The sequence below is a fragment of the Nyctereutes procyonoides genome, unplaced genomic scaffold (assembly GCF_905146905.1).
Source record: "Nyctereutes procyonoides isolate TBG_1078 unplaced genomic scaffold, NYPRO_anot_genome, whole genome shotgun sequence".
NCBI lineage: Eukaryota > Metazoa > Chordata > Mammalia > Carnivora > Canidae > Nyctereutes > Nyctereutes procyonoides.
The window spans coordinates 18,867,387-18,888,803 of NW_026575141.1; the positions used below are offsets into that span (position 1 = coordinate 18,867,387).

The window sequence follows — 21,417 nt, forward strand, 5'->3', positions numbered from 1 at the left end:
TGGGAAATGTCCACAAACCAAGCTTTACATACCACAAGACCATGATGCACATAAGATAGGTTTTATGCCTATTTGAAGACGTGGCCAGGATGTCAAATTTCAAGTTCTAAAGGGTAACCATTGACCAACCCCTCAAGGGAAAAGTCTGTGTCTACATAGAAAATATTCTACTAACTATGCATTTAACAATTGCTTTGTGTTTTCCAGGATGTGTTGAGTTGATGTGATGAACTGTTTTCTCTCCAGGAAGAAACAAGCCTTCTCCAACCATTTCACAGTACACGTTTCTCCCCTTTCTCCTCCCAGTCATCTGTGATGTCAGTGTGCTTCGCTCGTTTCCATCCCAACTTGGTGGTTGGTGGTACTTACTCAGGCCAGATTGTCCTGTGGGATAATCGCAGTCATCGAAGGACACCAGTACAGAGGACACCCTTGTCAGCTGCTGCACACACTGTAAGTCGACTTTGTCATTTCTCTTCCAGCCACCCAAGCCCTGAAAGGGGATAACTGACACAAGTACACATGTGGTCAATAACTCCAAGTGAGAAGCATGTGATTTATAGTGATTGTATCCTGACTGACCAAAATAAAGTCAAGTGAAAAGTAGGTGAAGGAAACACTGGGTTTAGAGAAATCTCTTAATGATCTACAAGTTTTAGCCCATAGAAAGGAGCTCTCTGGATACACCAAAGTCCATTGGAGAGGTGGGGATGGATTGAAACTAAAAAAAAAAAAAGGACACAGGGAGAAACTTTGACAGAGGTATCTGTGAATTTATTGTAAAGAAACCCTTTGTGTTTCCATTATAACATGACAACTCGTATTTTCAAACAGGCCAAGGAGAGTAAGCATTTTGTGTCTAGGGATGGCATATAGGATTTTTGCCAACGGTCCTTTTCCATCTGTGATTTGAGGGAGTGCTATGGCTTTAAATTCTGGAATGCATGGTTGTAAGTCTCAATGGTAAAGTCTACAGTGACAATATAATCCCTGGGGTTAAAAGTCAACATCTCAAAACCATTACCCACAATTTAGCAGAAGAGGTTCAGTATAGTGTTCATAAGACAACTACTCTGTCATTTCCTTTAAGAGAATGACAGGTGTGTTTAGCAGTTGTTAAGGAGGAATGAGAAGACAGGCATGTCTCCATCAATCCTTGCTACCTTGACATTCAGAGTAACTGATGTTCTTTCTCTGAAATGCCCAAATTATGCCCAAGGATACAGCTCTACTATTGTTTCAATTTCCTTAATGTGGTTGCCTCATTTGTTCCATCTGCTGGCCTCAAAACCATTCTAGCTTTAAAAAAGGACTGCTAGCTGATTTAGCTAAGACCATGAAGAGGAAAATTCTTCCACCCTTGTGAGACTGACAATGGGAAATGACAAATACCAAGTCAACCTTAATTCTGATTGACTTGGGCCTAAGACATATGCAGGTGAAACTACTTCTTGGGAATCTTGGAAAATTGCTCTTGCCTACCCCATTTCTCCAAACTAATAACAGAAAATTGTGACCCAGGAGAAGACGGTTTGATGCAGGTGTTTGCTCAAGTAGTGTGAAACCACTTCTTGGCTGGATGCGCTTATCTGGTGTGTTTCTGAGCATCTCTGGTGAAATTTCAAGAATTGTAAATCCAAATGTTAGAGCAGTAAGTTTTGGGGGGAAATCCAAATCCAGGAGCTCTTTCAAAGACTTAAGCTTTCTTTGTCAAGTAACTTAGGATATGGTCACCACAACTAAAATACTATTATTATCAAACAGTAACATATTTCTGTTTGAAAATAAAATGTTTTTTTTCCCCTCTTTTGCTGCATTTTGTTGAGTCCATAGCTAAAAGGGCACAGTTAATTTTGTGACTGCCTTTCAACTTCTACTAATGCCTGGCTGATTGGTACCAGGATCAAAAGTGGTTAAGGAAAATGAGGCCCACCACAGATTACTAATTTCCTTTCACACCCACCACACATATGCATTTGGGACAACAGGAAATCCTAATTAAAGCAAAACCCTTCTGCCACACAGTAAGTTTATTCCTTAAATAAATAAAAACAATCTGGCATGTATACTGGAAAAATGAGCTGTGGCGTTGCTTTTTCCTTTCCATTAAGGAGAATTGTGTATGCCCGTGCGTGTGTGTGTGTGTGTGTGTGTGTGTGTGTGTAGGCATTCCCACGTGTCTGCTTCTGTTCTGGTTTCTTTACATCTCTCTCTTTTCTTTTAAGCCAAGTTTTATTACTCATGAAAGCACAGGCCAGTAGTACTGATTAAAGCCAGGAAAGGCTACCACGCACATTCTTTTTCTAGGCATTTGGCTCTATACATTCTTCTAGATGCTTTCCTTTCCCTCCTGCAACCACCCTTAGGTGCTTTGTTTTGATGTTTGGAAGTTAACAAAGAAACCCCACTGAACTCTTGCTGAAAAACACTAGGTGGATTTCAGGCTCACAACAACGTTCAGACCTTGCTTTCTCATTCTTCAGTTTTACCATCTGCTGTTTTTAGGTGAGAATCTGTTCCATCAATTCTCACACTTGATTTGGACGCAGAGCTTTGAATGCTGTGTAGCCGGGGCCTTGAGTTTCATTACTCACTGCTACAGGTTCTGCATACACCGGAGGCCTGGGAAAAACCATTGTCCACAAACCATTGTCCACTAGTCAGTCCTCTTGAAATTTGGAGACCTGATCAGGATGGCATTGAGTTTCAGACCCCTGCTGTACTCCCCACTGTCCATATCCACTAAGGCTGACTCAAAGTTTCTATAGGAACATGGTGTGAAAAACACTTAGGGGTTTACTTGGCTGTCCATCGGCACCGGGAAAAGAACTGATGCAACTGCCAAAAAAGCCAATGTAATCTTTTTTTTTTTTTTTTTTTAAAGCAAATGTAATCTTAGCATACGTAAATACGGGTGTACTTTTTATCACACAGAAGTAAAAATTCAACACATCCTAGATTTCTCTATTCTGTTGGTCGGCATATAGGTCTACAGTTGTGTTTCATTCTCAGAACTTTGCTGTAAGACGAACTCAGATAAAATATAATGTATTCAAAAGGGAGTGACCAGGATGAGGAGGGTATTGAAAACCTGAAAGCCAGGTACTCAAGAACCAGTGAAGGAATTGGAGAGGATCAGTCTGAGTAGTCTGAGTAAGACAGGACTAGGGGAGAGGCGTGATATAACAACCATCTATAAATATTCTTTGGACTTGATCTGTATAATCCCAGAGGGCACAGTACTAAAAGTATCTCCTTGAGCTTTCCTTACCCCCAGTGGTGGAAGGAAGAACTCCCCGAGAATCAGTACAAAATCTGGCTACCCTTTAGAAAGGTGCTTCAGCAGACTTTGGACCACCTCTCGGTGGAGACAGATGAGAAGCTGCCCTAGATGATGATTACAGTTCCTTCTGACCAGGAGTTTATATGATAATAATAGTTTGGGAACCATCCTTTATATAATACCAACTTTCCAATATTAAAGATTGTTTCATTGTCATTGTGGCTAGGTATTATGGACAGTAACTCATCAAGAGTAAGACTACTCTACTGTCAGCTATTTGCACAGAGAAGCACCAACTCACTTGTGGTTTGGCCCATGATGGCTAAGCTGCCTAAAATCTAACCCACAGGACTGTTAGGTTCTGCTTATGCTAACCTTCCATTTAGTATTTAATGTGCAGCTGCAAATGATTTTAGCCTAACATTTAGGATTCTACAGAGTGGGATAGCCTTCTAGAGTTATGACAGGAGGTTAGAGCATCTTGTCTATGCCTCCCTGGATGTAGAAATGACCTTCCTCCAGGCCCTGGCCAAATCGAAGCCTCCATAGTAACCCAAATGATATTTTGAAAAATAAATCTATCATTATCCTAGATTTTGCAGTGACATAAAAGAACCTAATTTTATCTCATGAGGTGCATCATGCCAGTAAGTCCCCCTACTAGTATCCCTCCCTCAAATCAAAGAGGCTGATGAATATTAACCACTTTATATAAAGAATGTTAACAAATGTTTGGCACTGTGACTACAATGCACTAAACTCCAGATTTAGTAACACATACTCGTTCCAAAAGTCAATAGTTCTCCTTGTTTGAAAGCTGTCTTTTTTCATCACTCATGGTGAGCTTAGAAGCCAAGCTATGTGCTGCTTCTGCTCCATCAATCATCATTTGCTGCAGCTTCCTTCAGCTCTGGTGGACTGCCTCTGACGGAGCAAGGTGAAGCTTGGTAAGTATTTCCACTACTACGTGTGCCTGCCAGAGCTTTTAGAAAGCAATCGGGTTCAAATCAAAAGTGGCAAATGACCTGAGGCTTGTATTATTGTAGGATTATGTCACTCTTTAATCCTCGTTTTAGAGTAATGTGTATGACACTCCAATGTAAGCATTTCCTCCTGGATCGCGTCTGATCCTCAATGTTTACGTTTTTGCAGCATCCCGTGTACTGTGTAAATGTTGTTGGGACCCAGAATGCCCATAACCTCATCACTGTCTCTACTGATGGCAAAATGTGTTCCTGGAGCCTGGACATGCTCTCAACTCCACAGGTGGGTTTGTTTTCCCCTACACATAAGAGCATCCTGGTTAAAAGAGATACTTGCCTAATGGAACACAGTTCCTAAAAGCCAAACCCTCACATCCTATAGGAGCTAAAACCAGTGGATGCACTTGAAAGAGTGGGGCCTGCTTTCAACAGTCTCCTCCTGAAGCCAAAACCCATTTCCTTTACCGCAAATCATGTAATTATTGTAATACGTTAATCCTTAGGTCAGTTTCAAGTGAAAATGAAATAATCCATTTTAAAGCATAGTAATTATAGAAGTTGCCTGTGGTATGAATCCTATGTACCCTACAGCATTGTTAAACGCAAATGAAGTTGGAGCTCCACAGAGCAATCCCTTAGGGGCACTTGCCTTGGAGGAAGGGTATCCCCCATAAAACAAAAATCCAAGCCCTTGCTTGCATCTGTAGCCTAGACGACCGTCTGTGTGTGTGTGAAGAATTTGTCCAACCATCTGTTTTCTCCTCTGGAATGTTTGTTAGGATGGCTCCTGCCATTCCTTACTCAACAAATGAGAAGTTGAAAATGCAAAAGTTCCATAATTTCCAAACCACTACTGATTACAGTTATGGAAAACAAAGAAGCATGAAGGGAAGAGACCACTTGGGGGGGAGGCATCTAAATGCAACTTTCAGAATCTATATGCAAGATGCATACATGCACACAGAAATGCCCATGTAGACACACTCTGTCCACATTTCTTTATGAGGAAAAAAGTAATTTCATTGTCCTCCAACTAAAAACACAGAGAAAGGTTTATTATTAAGACTTTGACAAAAATGTGAGATAACATCAAGAAAATTATAATGATATCTAGGAGATAATTCTCAGTTTTAATTCTATTCCCTTTCCTGGATTAACGACCCTAGAATGTCTGGCTCACAATTTTAGAAGACATTATGTGAAACCATAAAGAACCTTCCATAAGTCTCCAAAAATACAGATGTAGAGAATATTAAGACTAAGTAAATTCTTTTTATAATTTGGAGTTGGGGCAGCCTGGGAGAGGGGTGAGCTAATAAGCTCCTAACTATTTAAGTTCCATCTATTTCGACTGATCTTTACCATTATACAAGTTGGGAGTTGTATGTGGGTATTTTATAGCTTTGTCTTAAAATTCTCAGCAATATGTTGTTTGCTTTTAAAAGCATGGAGATTACAAACAGATATGAGAGCGAACCCTCTAATTAAGAATTTTTAATTGCCCTTTTGGCTGATTAAACGTGTATTTGTTTAAGTTAAAACCAGTCGTACAGGGGCTACAGGACCATTTTTATTAGTTTTAGCATGCCCACAGACTCCTGGCCCTGTACAGAGATTGAGAGCTTCATGGCATGTCCATGGATGACAAGCAGACACGAGAGCATTCAACGGTCACCCTGATCCCTCTCTGTTCCAAGTGGGTGACCGAGAGACTGTTCGTTTCCTGCTGCTAATTTTAGTGATGGAGCAGACCACTGGGTGGCCCAGTTTTCTGCACTGCCATAGTGTCCCTTCACTAACACACTCACTATGAGTGTGGATCTCAAGTACTGCGAGCAGGTCACATGCCCATATAATCTGAACTACCTGAACTGTTAGCTCACACAGCCGATTTCTGGACTCCTCAGCTAAGACGTGGCTTATTTGTTTGCACAATAAGGCTACACTCCCTAGCAACTATAACAACATGATCCCCTAGAATTATTTTTTTTAATTACTTCAGGTGCACAAAGTAGGCTGTTTGATGTAAACAGCCAGAAATATTTAGGGACGTTAGTTACACTTGATTACTCTTCACTGTCATTAATTCAGCAGAATGTCTCTTAAAGTACACTTTGATTCCCGAATTTGAAAATTATCTGAGCTAAAGTAAAGACTTTCCTTTGCCGTTTTAAAGACTTATTTCACTACCATTCTTTGTGGGCTTCTAGCTTGCACACCCAATGGCTGCCCTTCATGAAGTCCTGTCCCCATTGAAATCTGGTTTTTATGACTTGAGTGACAACTTTCTGGTTTTAGTCCACGGAGGACACAAACTCTTGCTTTGACAAACGTGCTTAGTACGTCTGATATTAATTCACGTGTATTCTCACGAACAATTGATTCCGAAAATGTTTGTAAATACAAGGGTATTGTGTGTTTTATGAAAGCCTGGGGCTGACAAGTGTAACCATTACAGTATTATCTTTAGTTTCTGCACCATTAGTTTCGAAATTCTCACCTGTCATCTCTGCCTGACTTAAGAAGCAGCAGCGCACACTGATGAGATCCAGCCGGCCTGAAACCAGAGATACACAGAAGCATGAGTGTCAGGGGCAGTAAAGCGTGGTTTCTGGCACAGCCGGGGTCTTTTGTAACGCTGTGTGGAAAGCAAACAGACGATTTAGCCGAATGATTTTTCCGTGCTATCTTTGGCATGGCAACGAGTTGCCAGAGGGAGTGTAACCTCGCCGTGTTTCGGTAGGAGAGCATGGAGCTGGTTTACAATAAGTCCAAGCCTGTGGCCGTTACCGGAATGGCTTTCCCGACGGGAGACGTCAATAACTTCGTGGTTGGCAGCGAGGAGGGTACGGTCTACACGGCCTGTCGTCATGGAAGGTGATTTTGTGTTTTCTTACCGATGACGTGTTTCTCATTTCCGAAAGTCTGTTAGCACGTTCTGGATTAGAACCACCTTGCATCATGGGAGAGGCTTAGCCGAAGCCATGCAAAGCACACCTCACGCTCCCCGTATCGTTAGCCGTTGTGAGCCCTGGATGGTTCACGCTGCCTTGAGGAAAAAAGCCCAAGCTTCTTAGCATGTCCCGTAAGACCCTTGGCTGCCTGCTCCTTCCAAGCCTCAGCTTCATGCTCCAGCCGCGACCCGTCAGGGGTGACAAGCCCCAACTATGGCTTCCCCCCCACACCTGCATGGGTCCCCACCCTCACTTTCTTCCGTCGGGTCTGGCTCTTCTCTCTTCGTGGCCTGCTTAATTCCTCCTCAGCCTTCAAGAGCCAGCACAGAGGTCCTTCCACCCTGAAGCCTCTCCTGACTCTCTTGAGCAGAGAAAACCACTCCCTCCTTTATGGCTTCATAGAATTTTCATTCCTTTTATTCATTCATGTTTCCGAGGAATACGTACTGAGAACCTACCATGGGCCCAGCACCATGACAAAACAGACATGGAGTTCATATTCTAGTTGAGGGTGAAAGACAGTAAACCAATAAACGAGGAGATGTGTGGCTTGAGAGGCTAAGTACTACAGAGAAAATTTAAGTAGAACAAATGGGATTGGACTACAGGCCGTCTGATAAATTTGCTATTTTGTATATTCATATATATGCTTCTACAAATAGCATTAATTACATTTTATTTCACCTATTCGTTCATTTGCCATTTATCTCTTATTAAACTCTTCATTTCATCATTGGTTTTCTGCCTGGGGCCTGACACATAGTAAGTGAGGAGCTAAACATCTATTTGGAGAATTGAGAAGTAATAATAATAACCCAAATAATAATAAGGCAAATAATACAGGGGCTCTTCTCCAATCAGAGAGGCTGGAATGGTAATGGGATACAGACCAACATGAAGTTTCCACGTGATAAGAATTTTGCCTTGACTGAGAGATTGGTAAATGCCCCTGGAAAACCATCAGGTTAAATCCAGTAATTTGAATTATTGTAAAATTGCATGCAAGACTTAATGAGCAGCCTCACCACCTTTTGAAAGGTTCACTGTGTTCACCTTGGTACTTAATTTTCTTTCACTTTAGGAGTTGTAATTCAATTGATTTTTTCATCTCTTGTACTCATTCCAGGCTGTTTAGATTTAGTGAGAAATCGAAAATTACTCCAAGCTTATACATCTGTGTTTTTGTGATTTATAGAAGCATCCCAGCCCAGCTATGCAATTCTTCCATTCAGACAATAGGAGCCGTGATTTTTCTACTGTTCTACACATAAAACAAGCAATATATCTCCTGCTCACATGATTTAAAGATGAGTAGAAAGAGATGCCTCATAGTTCTATGCCCATAAAACTGACTAAAACCATGCATTAAAGTTTTATGAAAGCATAAAAAGACCTGATAAAGTTGTTCATTCATGCAAACATTCGCTACACACCTACTTGGAGCAAAGCGCACTGCTAGATGCTGCCGGGCATGCAGACATTCTATAAACTTGGTTCCTGCCTTCAAGAAAGTGATGATGATGGGCAAGGTAAATGCACACATATCTGCAATATGGGTAAAAGGTCATAAGTGGCACGAAAGGCGCAGAGAGAGCAGGGATCAGATATGGAGTCACAGCTTTATCACAAATTTATTGGAACCAATAGGGCATATAGGTTCCATTGATGTAATCCGGGACTTTAATTATCTGCAAAGGCTACAGAACATTTTCACTGATAAATTTCAGATTTTTTTTCTTTTTAGTTTCTCTAATGTGAATAATGTTTTGCATGATGAACATTTTTGTTCTGTGGCTGTTGTCTTTTTCAAGCATGATCAGAATTTGCAGTGTGGTTCAAAAGAAGGGTACCTAAGGTAAAAACCACAAACCTTTTTATGAGCTTGATTCTGCTTCTTACATTGGCCCATCCATCCAAAATATAAAATACAGATCTTAATAAAGTTGTAAAATAGCAGGAATTTGGCTTCATAGTAATTTTAAATGGGTCATATAGGGCTAAGGTGGGAGGGGGATTTCTATTTTTCACCTAACATACAGAAGGTGAAAATCCACTTCTATAAATTAAATAAGGTCCTCATTTTGCACCCTATAAACCCTTTCAGGATGCTGTTAAGAGCAAGTGGAGTCTCACCAGGGGCCACTTCAAAGATCAGTTCCTCGTGTTCTTTAGAACAGTTTAAATGATCATGTGTAGAACTGCTGTTAGCAGTTTCACTGGGCATAATTTTTGAGTGCCTGTTACATGGAACACACGCTGCAGCATTTTCTCATGATTTCAAACCTTGCTCAGCACATTGACATTTATTGGTGCTCCAGAAACCCAAATGTTTTAATAACTTAATTCAGATTTTACTCTCAGTGACATAATATTTGGATTCCACAATCCCTAAGTATATGTCTTATTTATAACCTCATGCATATGGATTTTTAAAATACAGCATTTTTGGTATATTTTTTTTAATTGAGTATGGTTGTGTGCAGACTATTGTGTGATAACAGAGGGCTGGAAATAATCCCAGCTTAGTTAAAAGGCGGCATATGTTCTTGGATAACTTTCAAAATGTAGATCACTATTTCTCAGATGTGCTTCTTTGGGGGGAAAAAAAGAAAGGTCTAAGTTTGTCTCTTTTCCCTTGTGGTTTCTTTCAACAAATATTTATTAAGCACTTACTATATGCCAAACACTTGGCAATGAGGAAACCAGGCCATCAGCCCTTATGGAAGCTTCATTCAGTAGACTTGAAACTTCTCTTCTTTCAATGAAAACATTGTTTTTTTAAATATCACATTTAATTATGCATATCGTATTGTGGTGGCAAGGGTTTCTGCAAAGTATTACCTTTTCAGATATGTTAACTTTAAGAAATTTCCTTGAAAAGATAAATGTAGGTATACAAGGATGTGTAGAGTTTTCTAGCCAACGGGGTTCCCAGAAGGAGTTAAAATGGAATGTGTGCCAAATGTCATCATAAGGAGAGAACAGTCTTATTAAGTAAAATATGAAAGCTTCTGAGATGGAAGTATGTATGTTTTCCATTGGGGTGCTGCATCAACAATGATAGGATTTGAAGAACTCCTAGAAAAAGGATTAAATGACAAAATTTGATAGTAAATTTAGAAGGTTAAAAAGATTATATTGCTCCATATTATTTTTTAATCATCAAAACCAGTCTAGCATTTTATTTCTCTCAAGATAACTGTGAAAGTGGTTTCATTTTTGGTAGTTCATGGTGGTTCTTCTAAATTACCAAGATGTAATCATGCAGAGACGGGTTTGTTTTCTTTAAAAGCAGTCGCTGCTTTGCAAAGGTCACTGAAATTCTGCTCCTGTGTGGTCTTCATGCAGCAAAGCAGGTATTGGGGAGGTCTTCGAAGGTCACCAGGGGCCGGTGACTGGAATTAACTGCCATATGGCTGTGGGCCCAATCGACTTCTCACACCTGTTTGTCACGTCATCATTTGACTGGACCGTCAAACTGTGGACCACAAAGGTAAGAATATCTTGATTTAAGTTCTCTGGTAATACCTAGGCAAAGGGACAATTTTATTGTATACAGCCTACTGATGAATTCAGTCTGCCTCAGAGCTAAAGGTTCACTTTCTCAGTCCATTTTATTTATTTTAAAATACGTAAGTGATACTTGAAAACATTCTAAATTTTTAAAATTCTCGCAGTTTGGGGCACCTGGGTGGCTCAGTGGTTGAGCATCTCCCATTGGCTCAGGTCATGATCCCAAGGTCCTGGGATTGAGTCCTGCATTCTCCCTCTGCCTATGTTTCTGCCTCTCTCTATCTCTCTCATGAATAGATAAATAAAATCTTAAAAAAAAATAAAAATAAAAGTCCAGCAATTCAAATAATAATAAAATGCAAGTCCTTCTTTGCTAACACTAGTGCTGCCCAGCACATGTCCTCCAGGACTACCATCCTTCCCTCTCCCCACTTCAGCGTTGACTGCGCAGAGCTCTATAGCACTGGCTTACATACACCTGCACTTGTGGAAATGGGACTTGGGACCTGGTGGTTTGGGGCTTGGGGTGTGTCTTTTGAGCCTTCGGTGGTTTTTAAGCTGGCAAATGGTACTATGTTAATTGTGTTTTCAAAGGCAATTCTGACCATGTTTGAGAGCAAGAAAAGGAAAGGTCACTGGAAGAAGGGTGCTGTAGTCCAGGGAAATAAGTGACAGTGACAGTGTTGTAAACCAGTAGTTTGGGATGGAGAGAAAGAGGTGGATTCGAGAGCCATTTATCAGGTAACAGCCACAGAAATTGTTGATGTGATTTGATATAAGGATGGTGAGACAGGGAGTCATCAGGAAAAAAAGGCAAGTTCTAGCTGAAGAATGGAAACTGTGCTAATCAGTCACTGTATTCACTGCATGGAGATCACCAGAGGAAGGGCGCCTTGGCCAAGAGCATTGTGCAGGTTAAATGTAAGGTTCCTGGGATGCACAACTCATGATCGCCATTATAGTTTGCAATGTGCGACAGAAGCGGAGGGAGACCCCTGGGCTATAGGTACATACCTAGTAGCAGTCAGGATAGAAATCATTATTATAGTCCATGGAGTGGATTTTTTTAAAGATTGTATTTATTTATTTGAGAGAAAGCAAGAGATCACAAGCAGGAGAGGGAGAAGCAGACTCTCCTCTGAGCAAGGAGCCCCATGCAGAGCTTGATTCCAGGACCCCAGGATCATTACCTGAGCCAAAGGCAAATGCTTAACTAACTGAGCCAGCCGGCACCCCAAAGAGTAGATTTTAAAAGAAATGTTAAGAGTAGACCCAGGAAAAGAGGGGTATTTAGGAAATAAACAGGAGAAATGGAACTAGAAAAGGAGACTTAAAGAGTGCCAACCCAAGAAACAGAGGGGAAAATTATCACTTTTGAGTGTGTGGCTTCCTGGACATGAATAAAGAGAGTCTGTAGGAAGAGTACAGAATTGGCCTCCACTGCATGAAAAACAACCTCACCTATAAGAGATACCCAAATTAAAGCCAAGGTGAGAAACTTCTTTCCAACTGTCATACTGACAAAAATCCAAAAGCAATATAGTCTCTGTGAAGGGACAAAAGAACCAGCCATTCTCATACGTTGCTGTCGTGAGTGCAAAGTGGCACGACCCTGGAGAGAGGGATTTGGCAGTATATAAAAATAATTCATCATGCATATTTGCTCATTGTCAGAGCAATTCTTGCTTCTAGGAATCTATGCCAAAAGTATACTAGCAAAAATAAGAAAAAAGACATCTGCAGAAGGAGATTCATTGAAAGGCTATCTTGAATAGGAAAAGACTGGAAAGGACCCAAGAATTCATTGTGAGGGCTCTGGACAAATCAAAAGTAAACTACATCCACACGAGAGAGGATGATTCAAGTGTATGAAGAAGTGCAGATTTCTTCATACTATTATGGAGTGATGTCTAGGAATTTATTTTTAAGTGAGAAACGCAAGGTGGAGAAAAGTGTAAATAGTATGTTGTCATTGTTTAATATTTATTTGTATATTTTTAAAGGTTGGAAGGACACACAAACATAAAATTATTATTTACAGAGAGGCAGAAGGCTAAAAGAAAGAGAATAACCACACTTCTTAAAATATATTTTGTACTTTTGGTTTGGGAACCACATAAACATTTTACATAGTTACAAAACAATAAAATTTTTAAAGTGGTGAAGTGGGGAGCCTCAGTGGCTCAGTCAGTTAAACATCCAACTCTTGATTTCAGTTCAGGTCATGACCTCAGGGTCATGGGATGGAGCGCCACGTGGGATGGGCTTTATACTCAGCAGGGTGTCTGCTTGAGATTCTCTCCTTCTCCCTCTCCCTGACCCTTTGCCTCTGCCCCTCCCCCGAAAAAATAAGTGAATAAATCTTTAAAAAATGTAAAGTAACATGAAACAAATCAACCTTAGTATGGTTCAAATTGGAGGCAAAACATTACAGTGTGGAATTATTCTGACTTTAAAATCCTGTATTTTAATTATACATTCCAAAAGAGATGTATTTTAAGAATAAAAAAACTGCAGAAAATTTTTAAACTACTTTTAGTACTCACATTGCTGATGGTTGTATTGTCACTATTACTGACACTATTTTGTTGGTATCATGAGATAAATGACTGCATTCCTGTCGTTGAAGAGTAATATTAGCTGGGTTGAAAGGAGATACAAATGCTTGAATTGAGTGAGACCTCGGCAGTAATCATGATTTTAAGTTGGATGTATTAGTAAGAATTTGTGGTGTGTGTTATCTTTAAATCTAAAAAATACACTTTCAACCAAAAGGTCTAGAAACCGTGACCAATCCAGTAGCAATGATGCTCCTAGTGTCCAGTTTGTGCTGTCTAAATACCACTTGCACTAAAAGAAACCAGAGATCCTGGAAGAAATTACTGATTCTAGATCTGCAGCAGGAAATGTGTAAAATGAGCCTGGAATATTTCATCATAATAAAAAACAAGGAAGCTACCAAACACTACATATTTCTTGTCAAAGGTCTTAGAAGCCACATTGAATAAGTTTCTGCAGGCCAAAGAATATCAATGATAGTAATAGATTCATGAGTTCATAATAATACTGAAAAAAGAAAAAAAAAACTCATTAGTTATCTTTGGAGATCATGAGGGAAGCCAACTCAATATTTTGGAAACTAATAAGTAAAAGAATGAATCAGTTATTTATTCTGAAAGTGTTAAACATTTGTTCTGTCTTTTCTATATGATTTGTACATCAGTGCTACTAAATAATTGATGAGGGTTTGTTTTTCCTTATAGAAAAAATGCAGCTAATACAGAAAGATAGGATTGAATATTAGGTAGTGATTATTACTGATAGCATTCTAAAAATAGAAACAACTTTCATAGCCTTCTATGTTTTCAAGTAGGCTTGTCCCCCAAATCAAATTAAAATCCTATCAATCCACCAGATCTCTGAATTTAGAGGGAATAGGAGATAAAGATGCAAAATATTATATACTACAGGGATAGAATCAGCCAAGTCAAGGTCATGGAGAAATCTGTGGGACAGCGGATCTCATTTCTACAATAAAACCCATTTTTTTTTTCAAAGAAAAAATGGAAATGAAGGTGGAAACTACATATCAAAACAAAATAGAATGAAACAATACTTGAGACATTTCAACCAATCTTAAAATATGAATCCTATGTAGATCCTGATCCAGATAAGCAACCCTTTAAAAAAAAGTAGAAGGCTGTTAGGAAAATCGAAAAATTGACTAGATATTTGAATATATATATATGAATTATTATTCTTCGGTGTGACAATTATATTTTGATCATTTTAAGTGGTTTTACCTTTTAGAGACACTGAAATTTTACAGAAGAAATCCTAGGATGTCAGAGATTTGCTTCAAAATAATCAGTTGCGAAGGGAGAGCATGTGGACATAGATGAATTAGATTGTGCAAGTACTGATAAATATTGAAGCTGGATATTGATACTATTCTATTTCTGAGTATGTTGGAAATTTCCTATAATATAAAACCAAAAAAAAAAAAACAAAAACAAAAGAGAAGGGAGTGAGCAATAGTAACAAATACATCATGAAAGTGTCGTCAAGGGATCCCTGGGTGGCGCAGCGGTTTAGCGCCTGCCTTTGGCCCAGGGCGCGATCCTGGAGACCCGGGATCGAATCCCACGTCGGGCTCCCGGTGCATGGAGCCTGCTTCTCCCTCTGCCTGTGTCTCTGCCTCTCTCTATCATAAATAAATAAAAATTTAAAAAAAAAAAAAAAAAGAAAGTGTCGTCAAGACTGAAATATGTCCACTGTATTTAGTAGCTTCACTGTGCCCATGGCAAGTACTGCTCAGCCGGTATGCTGAGGAGGGGACAGAAATAACAATGGGTTAAGGAGTAAGTGGAAAGCAAGAAGCCCTGAAGAAAAATCAAGAAGTTTGACTATGAGGAGAGGAAGATGGGAGGTAGAAGGAGTTTCTTCCTTTTTTTTTTTTTTAAGATTGTAGAGACTCTTGAGGATGTTGCTGTTGACAAAGAGTAAAGAGTAAAGACAAAGAGTAGAAAAACTGCGAGTATAAGACAGAACAAGGTCCCTGAAAATGTTCAAGCGAATGAGATGCATTAGCATGGGCAAGGGATAAAGTTTAAATTCCATTGTAACAAAAGGAACAGGAAAAGAAGGGGACAAATATGTGCAAGTGTGTAGGTTTGGTGAATGAAAGCAAAGGGAACTCTCAACATGATCCTGTTTTCCCAGTGAAGCAGGAGATGAAGTAGTTTGCTGAGTGGGAAGCAGAGGTGCTGAAGGGAGCAAGCTGCAGCCCATCATGAAAGAGAAGAAAAGCTGACTAGGGAAGCAAAGATGGGCTCTGGGGGTGTGGAGGACCCTGCTGGGTGGGAGATCAGAATGTTCTAGGTGGCACCAACCTTCAGGGCCAACTTCCTCCAAGAGAACTTAACAGCATTTAACGTATGGTCACGGGTGAGGGGGACACTTAGTTGGCTCTGGGGCCAAAACTTTCCCAGAACATGATGGCAGGACAATAGAAGATGGGATCAGAAGCAAGGATGAAAGCATGTTCGATTTTGGAGGCTAAGGATTCTACACTAGAGCTGAAAGGAAATGACAACAGACAGGAGATAGTAAAAGTTGGATGCCCCTACAAGATCAAAGAATAGGTATGAAGGAAGGAAGAAAGAAGGAAGGAAGGAAGGAAGGAAAGAAGGAAGGAAGGAAGGAAGAAGGAAACTAGTAAAGTAAGAGATTTTTAGAAAGTAAGATGTTTGGATTTAGTAATTCACAACTGATAAAAACAAAACCAAATGAACAAACAAACAACAAAGGTCCAGGATGTGGTCGTGTTATAACCAAAGCCAAGTGGATGTGAAGTTCACTGGAGCAGATGGGGTCCTGGAAATAAAAGATCAAGGTGCTAGTGGGCTGTGGGCTTTCTTTGAAGGGGCCAAAATCAAGGCAAGGCTGGGATGGAAAAGGAAATAGTGAGCTCAGTGCTGAAGTCTTTAGTGAATTAGGAAGAGAGATCAGAAGAGGTAAAGGATGATACAGAGACATGGCCTGCGCATAAAGAAGCAGGATTTTTTACTGGATGTCTACACCCTGGAGAGCAAATACTCTATTTCACTCTTCTGAAACAGAATAGCTGGGGTAATGAACAGTTTCTACTTGAGGAGACACTAGAGGAGGTGGTGAGCTTATGGGAGAAGGAGGGTTCACCTGAAACAGGCTGAAGAGTGACCTTTCCATGAAAAGGCTGAAGATGGATGCAGATGGGTCCCACTCATCATGGAGTGAGAAGCAGGGAGAGCACCGTGGGAAGATCTCAAAAGGGAGAGAGCACTGAGAGGTGGGTTCAAGTAAAATAAGTAGTAAAGGAGATTCCTAGAAAATGCTATAAGAATTTAGCAAGAATGGGGAAGGGAGATACAAAACAAAAAAAACAAACAAAAAAAACACCTGCAATTCTGAACAGAATGCTAATTCTTGCAAATTCTAGTGAGGACAGCATGCAGGAAGAAAGGATTAAAACACCTTACATTGCCCTCCCTCCACCCCACAGCTCACCAGATTTCAGATTTCATCATTTAACCATGGTCAGGGGAGGCTTCACGTTGAACAGAAACTTTGTTGGAGTAGTTCATCTGGCAAACGCAGGACAAGGCTGCATTCCAGCAGCCAAACCAACAAGGGAGAAGCCATTTTCATCTAAATGTCCAAAAGGAAGGGATCCACTCTGGAATGCGTGTGATGGGCTGGAGAGAGAGATTATATTGATAGTGCAGATTTATTTTTATTTTATAAATGACGGCAAGTCATTTTAGGACCAAACTAGTCAAATTGAATTTTAGGGAGTTTTCTCTGGAAGAATTTGCAGGGATTGGGAGGAGACTGCGAACCCAAAATTTATCGAGGGCACACTGTGTGCCAGGCACACTGTGCCAGGCAATGTGTTGAATCTGTTGCATATGGCAGATAGCCCAGGAAGTCCTTGTAGTCAACCCCTGGGGGGATGCATTAGCCCATTCTATAGAAGAATTAGGGACAAGAGGGCTGAAGTAAATGGCCTGATGGGCTCAGTGAGAACCTGGGGATCCCGGAATTTGAACCCAAATTACTGTGACCCGCTCAAAGCTGTGTTCTTTTCCACACCAGCGTGCTAAGCCCTGAGACATCCGGTTACGAGGCTAGTTTGACAGCCAGGTGAGAACCAGAATTTCTGCAGTGGCAGCGATATTGAGCTTGTGGAGGAGAACACAAGTCTGACACCAGCAAGTGGACAAGGGGATGAACTGACTTGATTTGAGAGCAGACTCAGTGAGGATCGTGATATTTCTGCCTTAGGCATCTGAGGGGAAGAATGGTGGTGTCAGTGACCAGTGAGAGAGACAGGATATAGAGGAGGAATGGGCTTCGTTTGGGGGTAGAAAAGTAGCAGTCTGGGGCACACTCCAGCTGAGGCACCTGGAAATTCCTAGAAGGTGATTGAAAATAGTGGAGCTCAGGGATGAGAATGGAGTTAAAACTCTCCTCGATCTTGGAGATGTGAGGTCAAGCCCCACGTTGGACATAGAGCTGACTTTAAAAAAAAGATCTAGATATGGCAGGAATCAACCTGTAGTCAGTTATTTATTCAGAGAGAAAATTAAGAGTAGAATGTAAATTGAAGAGGACAGGGTGCAACTGTGTGGCCACCGCTGCTGCAGGAAGGAAAGGAATGTGGGGGGGGGCTGGGGGGGGACGAGGCAAAGAAGAAGGTGACACTGGCCCCAGGGCAGATTGGAGCTGGTTGCAGAGGAAGGAGGGAAGACAAGAGGCAGAGAAAACAAAGACCACTTCTTGAGACTGGGGCTGCAGCTGAAGGAGACAGAGCGGTGGCTAGCAGGGAGAGCTGGGCCCAGGAAGCATTTGGTTATTATCCTTTCAGAGAGACTTGAGCGTGTTTGTGGGCTGAAGAGAAGGAGCCAGGAAAGAGTGACATTGATGGTGAGTGGTCTAACAATTGAGAAAGATGCTGTCAGGTGCCAGTTTTGGGTTGGGGAGGGAGTAGAGGCAGGACACCGCTAAGCCTGGAGAAAGATCCAATGGGTTTAACTACATGGAAGGGGAAGGGGGAGCAGGGAATGTGTGAAGGTTCCCTATTCTCTGGTGAAGTCAGAGGCACGCTGATCTGCCCAGAGCCATGGGAAGTGGGATGTTGTGGAGAGAGGAGGGGAATTGCAGGTCATGCAAGAGGGGACAGGCCCCTGACTCCCGAGGATGCCTGAATGGTGCCAGTTTGAGGACCAGCTGGGGCTAAATATCAAAGATGCATTTCATAGGTGATGGCTAAGTTTTACAAGAGTGCCAGGAATTGTGGAAAGTGGCCTTTTTGACTCTTTAAAGTCCTCACAAACCTACTGAATCTGGCATTTAAAGCTGTCCACAGCAGGGGCGCCTGGGTGGTTCAGTGGGTTAAGCATCTGACTCTTGATTTTGGCTCTGGTCATGGTCTCAGGGTGGCAGATCATGATTCTCTCCCTCACTCTCTGCCCCTCCCCACCGCACTCTCTCTCTCTAAAAAAAAAAAAAAAAAAAAAAAAAAAAAAAAAAAAAAAAAAAAACAGAAAAACTGTCCCTAACCTGTCCCCAATGTACTGTATAGCAGGTCAGTTGACAAATTCAGGTGTAGGGGATATATCACTTCTCTGCAATTTTAAACTAAGGGTTCTCAAAGTGTGGCCCCTTGATCATCATGGGCAGCATTACCTCGGACTTCTTAGAAATGCAAACTCCCTGAGTCACCCCCCAAACATTCTGCATCAAAAACTCTGGAAGCAGGGCCAGCGATCTGTGTTTTAATAAGCCCTGCAAGTAATCCCCATGCTGCTAGAATTTGAAGAGCCATGTTCTAAACCAACTTGAAGTTCTGTCTCAAACTCCCCATCCTACAGAGCTGCTAGGGTGGTTCATTTATTCTAAGGTGTCTCTCCTCTCTCAGCAGGGTTGTGTTAGGGAACTGGGGAGCTAGTTCAGGATTCAGGCAGGAGAATGGCAATCATTGTCCCATCCTCCAGTCAGATTTCCTGATATAATTAATACCCTACTTGTTCTGGCCAGAGATTTATACTGTGAATATATTTGAAACCCCACATTGATCATAACCTTTTGTGGTAGCCTCCTAGGAGCAGTGGTTCTACTTGATACTCTTGGCAACGCTGACTCCAGTCTTTCTCCTCTTCTCAATCTAAACATGCATAAAATTGAAAGGACATGGTAGCAATATCTCCTATAATTACTAGTCCCTTTTACAAGACTGACTGAAAGTAACCTCATTTGTCTTTATAAAAAGGGCAAAGTGAAAATATATATTTTTTAAATACTAGAAATCAAAAAAATGCTGGATATCAAGGCTTTGAGGTTTTTTTCATTCTTGTTGACAGTAAGAATTTTCAGTTGGAGAACAGAGAGAAAAATGAGATGGGTAGTTATTTTTTGGACCCTTTTGACAATGATGGGTTACCTTGATAATCTTTATTTTAAACTTTTTGTGTAATGTGAAGTCATCTGATAATTTAAACAAAGATGAAAAAAGTTATGGTAGAAGCCTACTTGGTAATTGAGTTAGTGATACCCTCACACTGAAGATTATGTCTTAGTCCTTTTGGATTACTATAACAAAATGGCACACACTGAGTGGTTTTTAAATAACAGGAATTTATTTCACTCAGTTCCAGAGGCAGGGAATCCCATGATCAGGCAAGATGCCAGCATAGTCATGTTCTGGTAAAGTCCCTCTTCCTGGTTCATATCTAGGACCTTCTTGTGTGTCCTCACATGGCAGAAGGTCTAAGGAAATCTGTGAGGTCTCTTTTATAAGGGCACTAACCCCATTCATGAGGTGCCACTCTCGTGATCTAAGTACCTCCCAAAGGCCCCACCTTCTAATATCACCACATTGGGGATTAGGATTTCAATAAATGGATTTTGGGAGGAACACAAACATTCAGGACATAGCAGATTGTAAGTTAAATCACATAAAAAAGGATCCTTCAAATGATAGAAATAATTGATGCTAAGAAATAAGACTTTGAACTAGTCAGGAGTCAAATTTAAAAAATAGCTGCAGTATAATGCTTTGTCCACACACACACACACACAAAAAAAAAAACTATAGCTCAAAAAGACTCCCCCCAAAGTTTAAAGGCAAACCAAACAACAGGAGAATTTGGCAACAAAAATAAGCATTTTGTACATTCTACTGACCAATTATTTGCATTTCTATCACAAAGATAAAATAGGAGGACAGAAAATCTGTATTCCAGGGGAGATGTTATGCTGCAATTAGCACACTGAGCAAAATGAATGTAATCTTGAAGACTTTAGCAAAGTCCATATCCACTCACTCTGCATAAGTAATGTGATTGCCAGCGAGACAGTAGCACTTTACACACTTTTATGCAGAGAGAAGCTATGATTTTAAACATCAAGACTAAGACATAAAATTTCTGTACATAGGATTTCAGAAATATTGTAGTTAAATGAAAAAGCATATTTGGAGAAAATGCGGCCTCCATTTCTCTTTGATTTGAAAAATTAGTATTACTGTTAACTTTATATATGGTTTTATTTCAATTTCCCATGAAGATTGCACAGGTTGAATTTTTGAATTGGGAAAGGCTAAAGGAAGAATGTAATACTGTATATTTTTGGAGGTTTGGGCTTCTAACCACCCAAAAGAGTGGTTTAGTTCATGAACACCAACTAGCCACATTGACCCCAGGTGGAAAATTAACCTACCTAACGGTGTTACAGAATCTTAAAATTTTAACATGACTCTTTGGTTTCATTATCATAGTTAACTTTTTTAAAAAGATTTTTTATTCATTCATTTGAGAGAGAGGAAAAGATAGAGCACAAATGGGTCAAGGGGCAGAAAGAGAGAGAGAAGTAGACTCCCTGCTGGGCAGGGCACCTGACATGGGGCTCCATCCCAGGACCCAGGACCCCAGGATCATGACCTGAGCCAAAGGCAGACGCTTAACCACCCAGGTGCCCCTATCATGGTTAATTTAGAAAGAGAGTTAAGTAACGCTTATTAGTGACAGAGGCTCTTTTTTTTTTTTAAAGCACAGTATTTAAAATGGCCATTTTTGATAGAGGAGCTTTGTTCATCACTTCAGTTATCAACATACTGTATTTTAACTCCATTCAAGGGAAGTAT

The 21,417-nt window shown here is 40.6% G+C and overlaps 1 protein-coding gene across 1 annotated transcript in view; it reads left to right on the forward strand.

Moving 5' to 3' along the window:
* Positions 1-21,417, forward strand: part of DYNC1I1 (dynein cytoplasmic 1 intermediate chain 1) — a 311,302-nt gene that overhangs the window by 241,722 nt on the left and 48,163 nt on the right. Inside the window, exons 11-14 of the mRNA XM_055307612.1 lie at positions 307-453; positions 4,436-4,549; positions 7,010-7,143; positions 10,569-10,713. Of these exons, the coding sequence (XP_055163587.1) occupies positions 307-453; positions 4,436-4,549; positions 7,010-7,143; positions 10,569-10,713 (540 nt within the window). The remainder of the gene's footprint in view (positions 1-306; positions 454-4,435; positions 4,550-7,009; positions 7,144-10,568; positions 10,714-21,417) is intronic.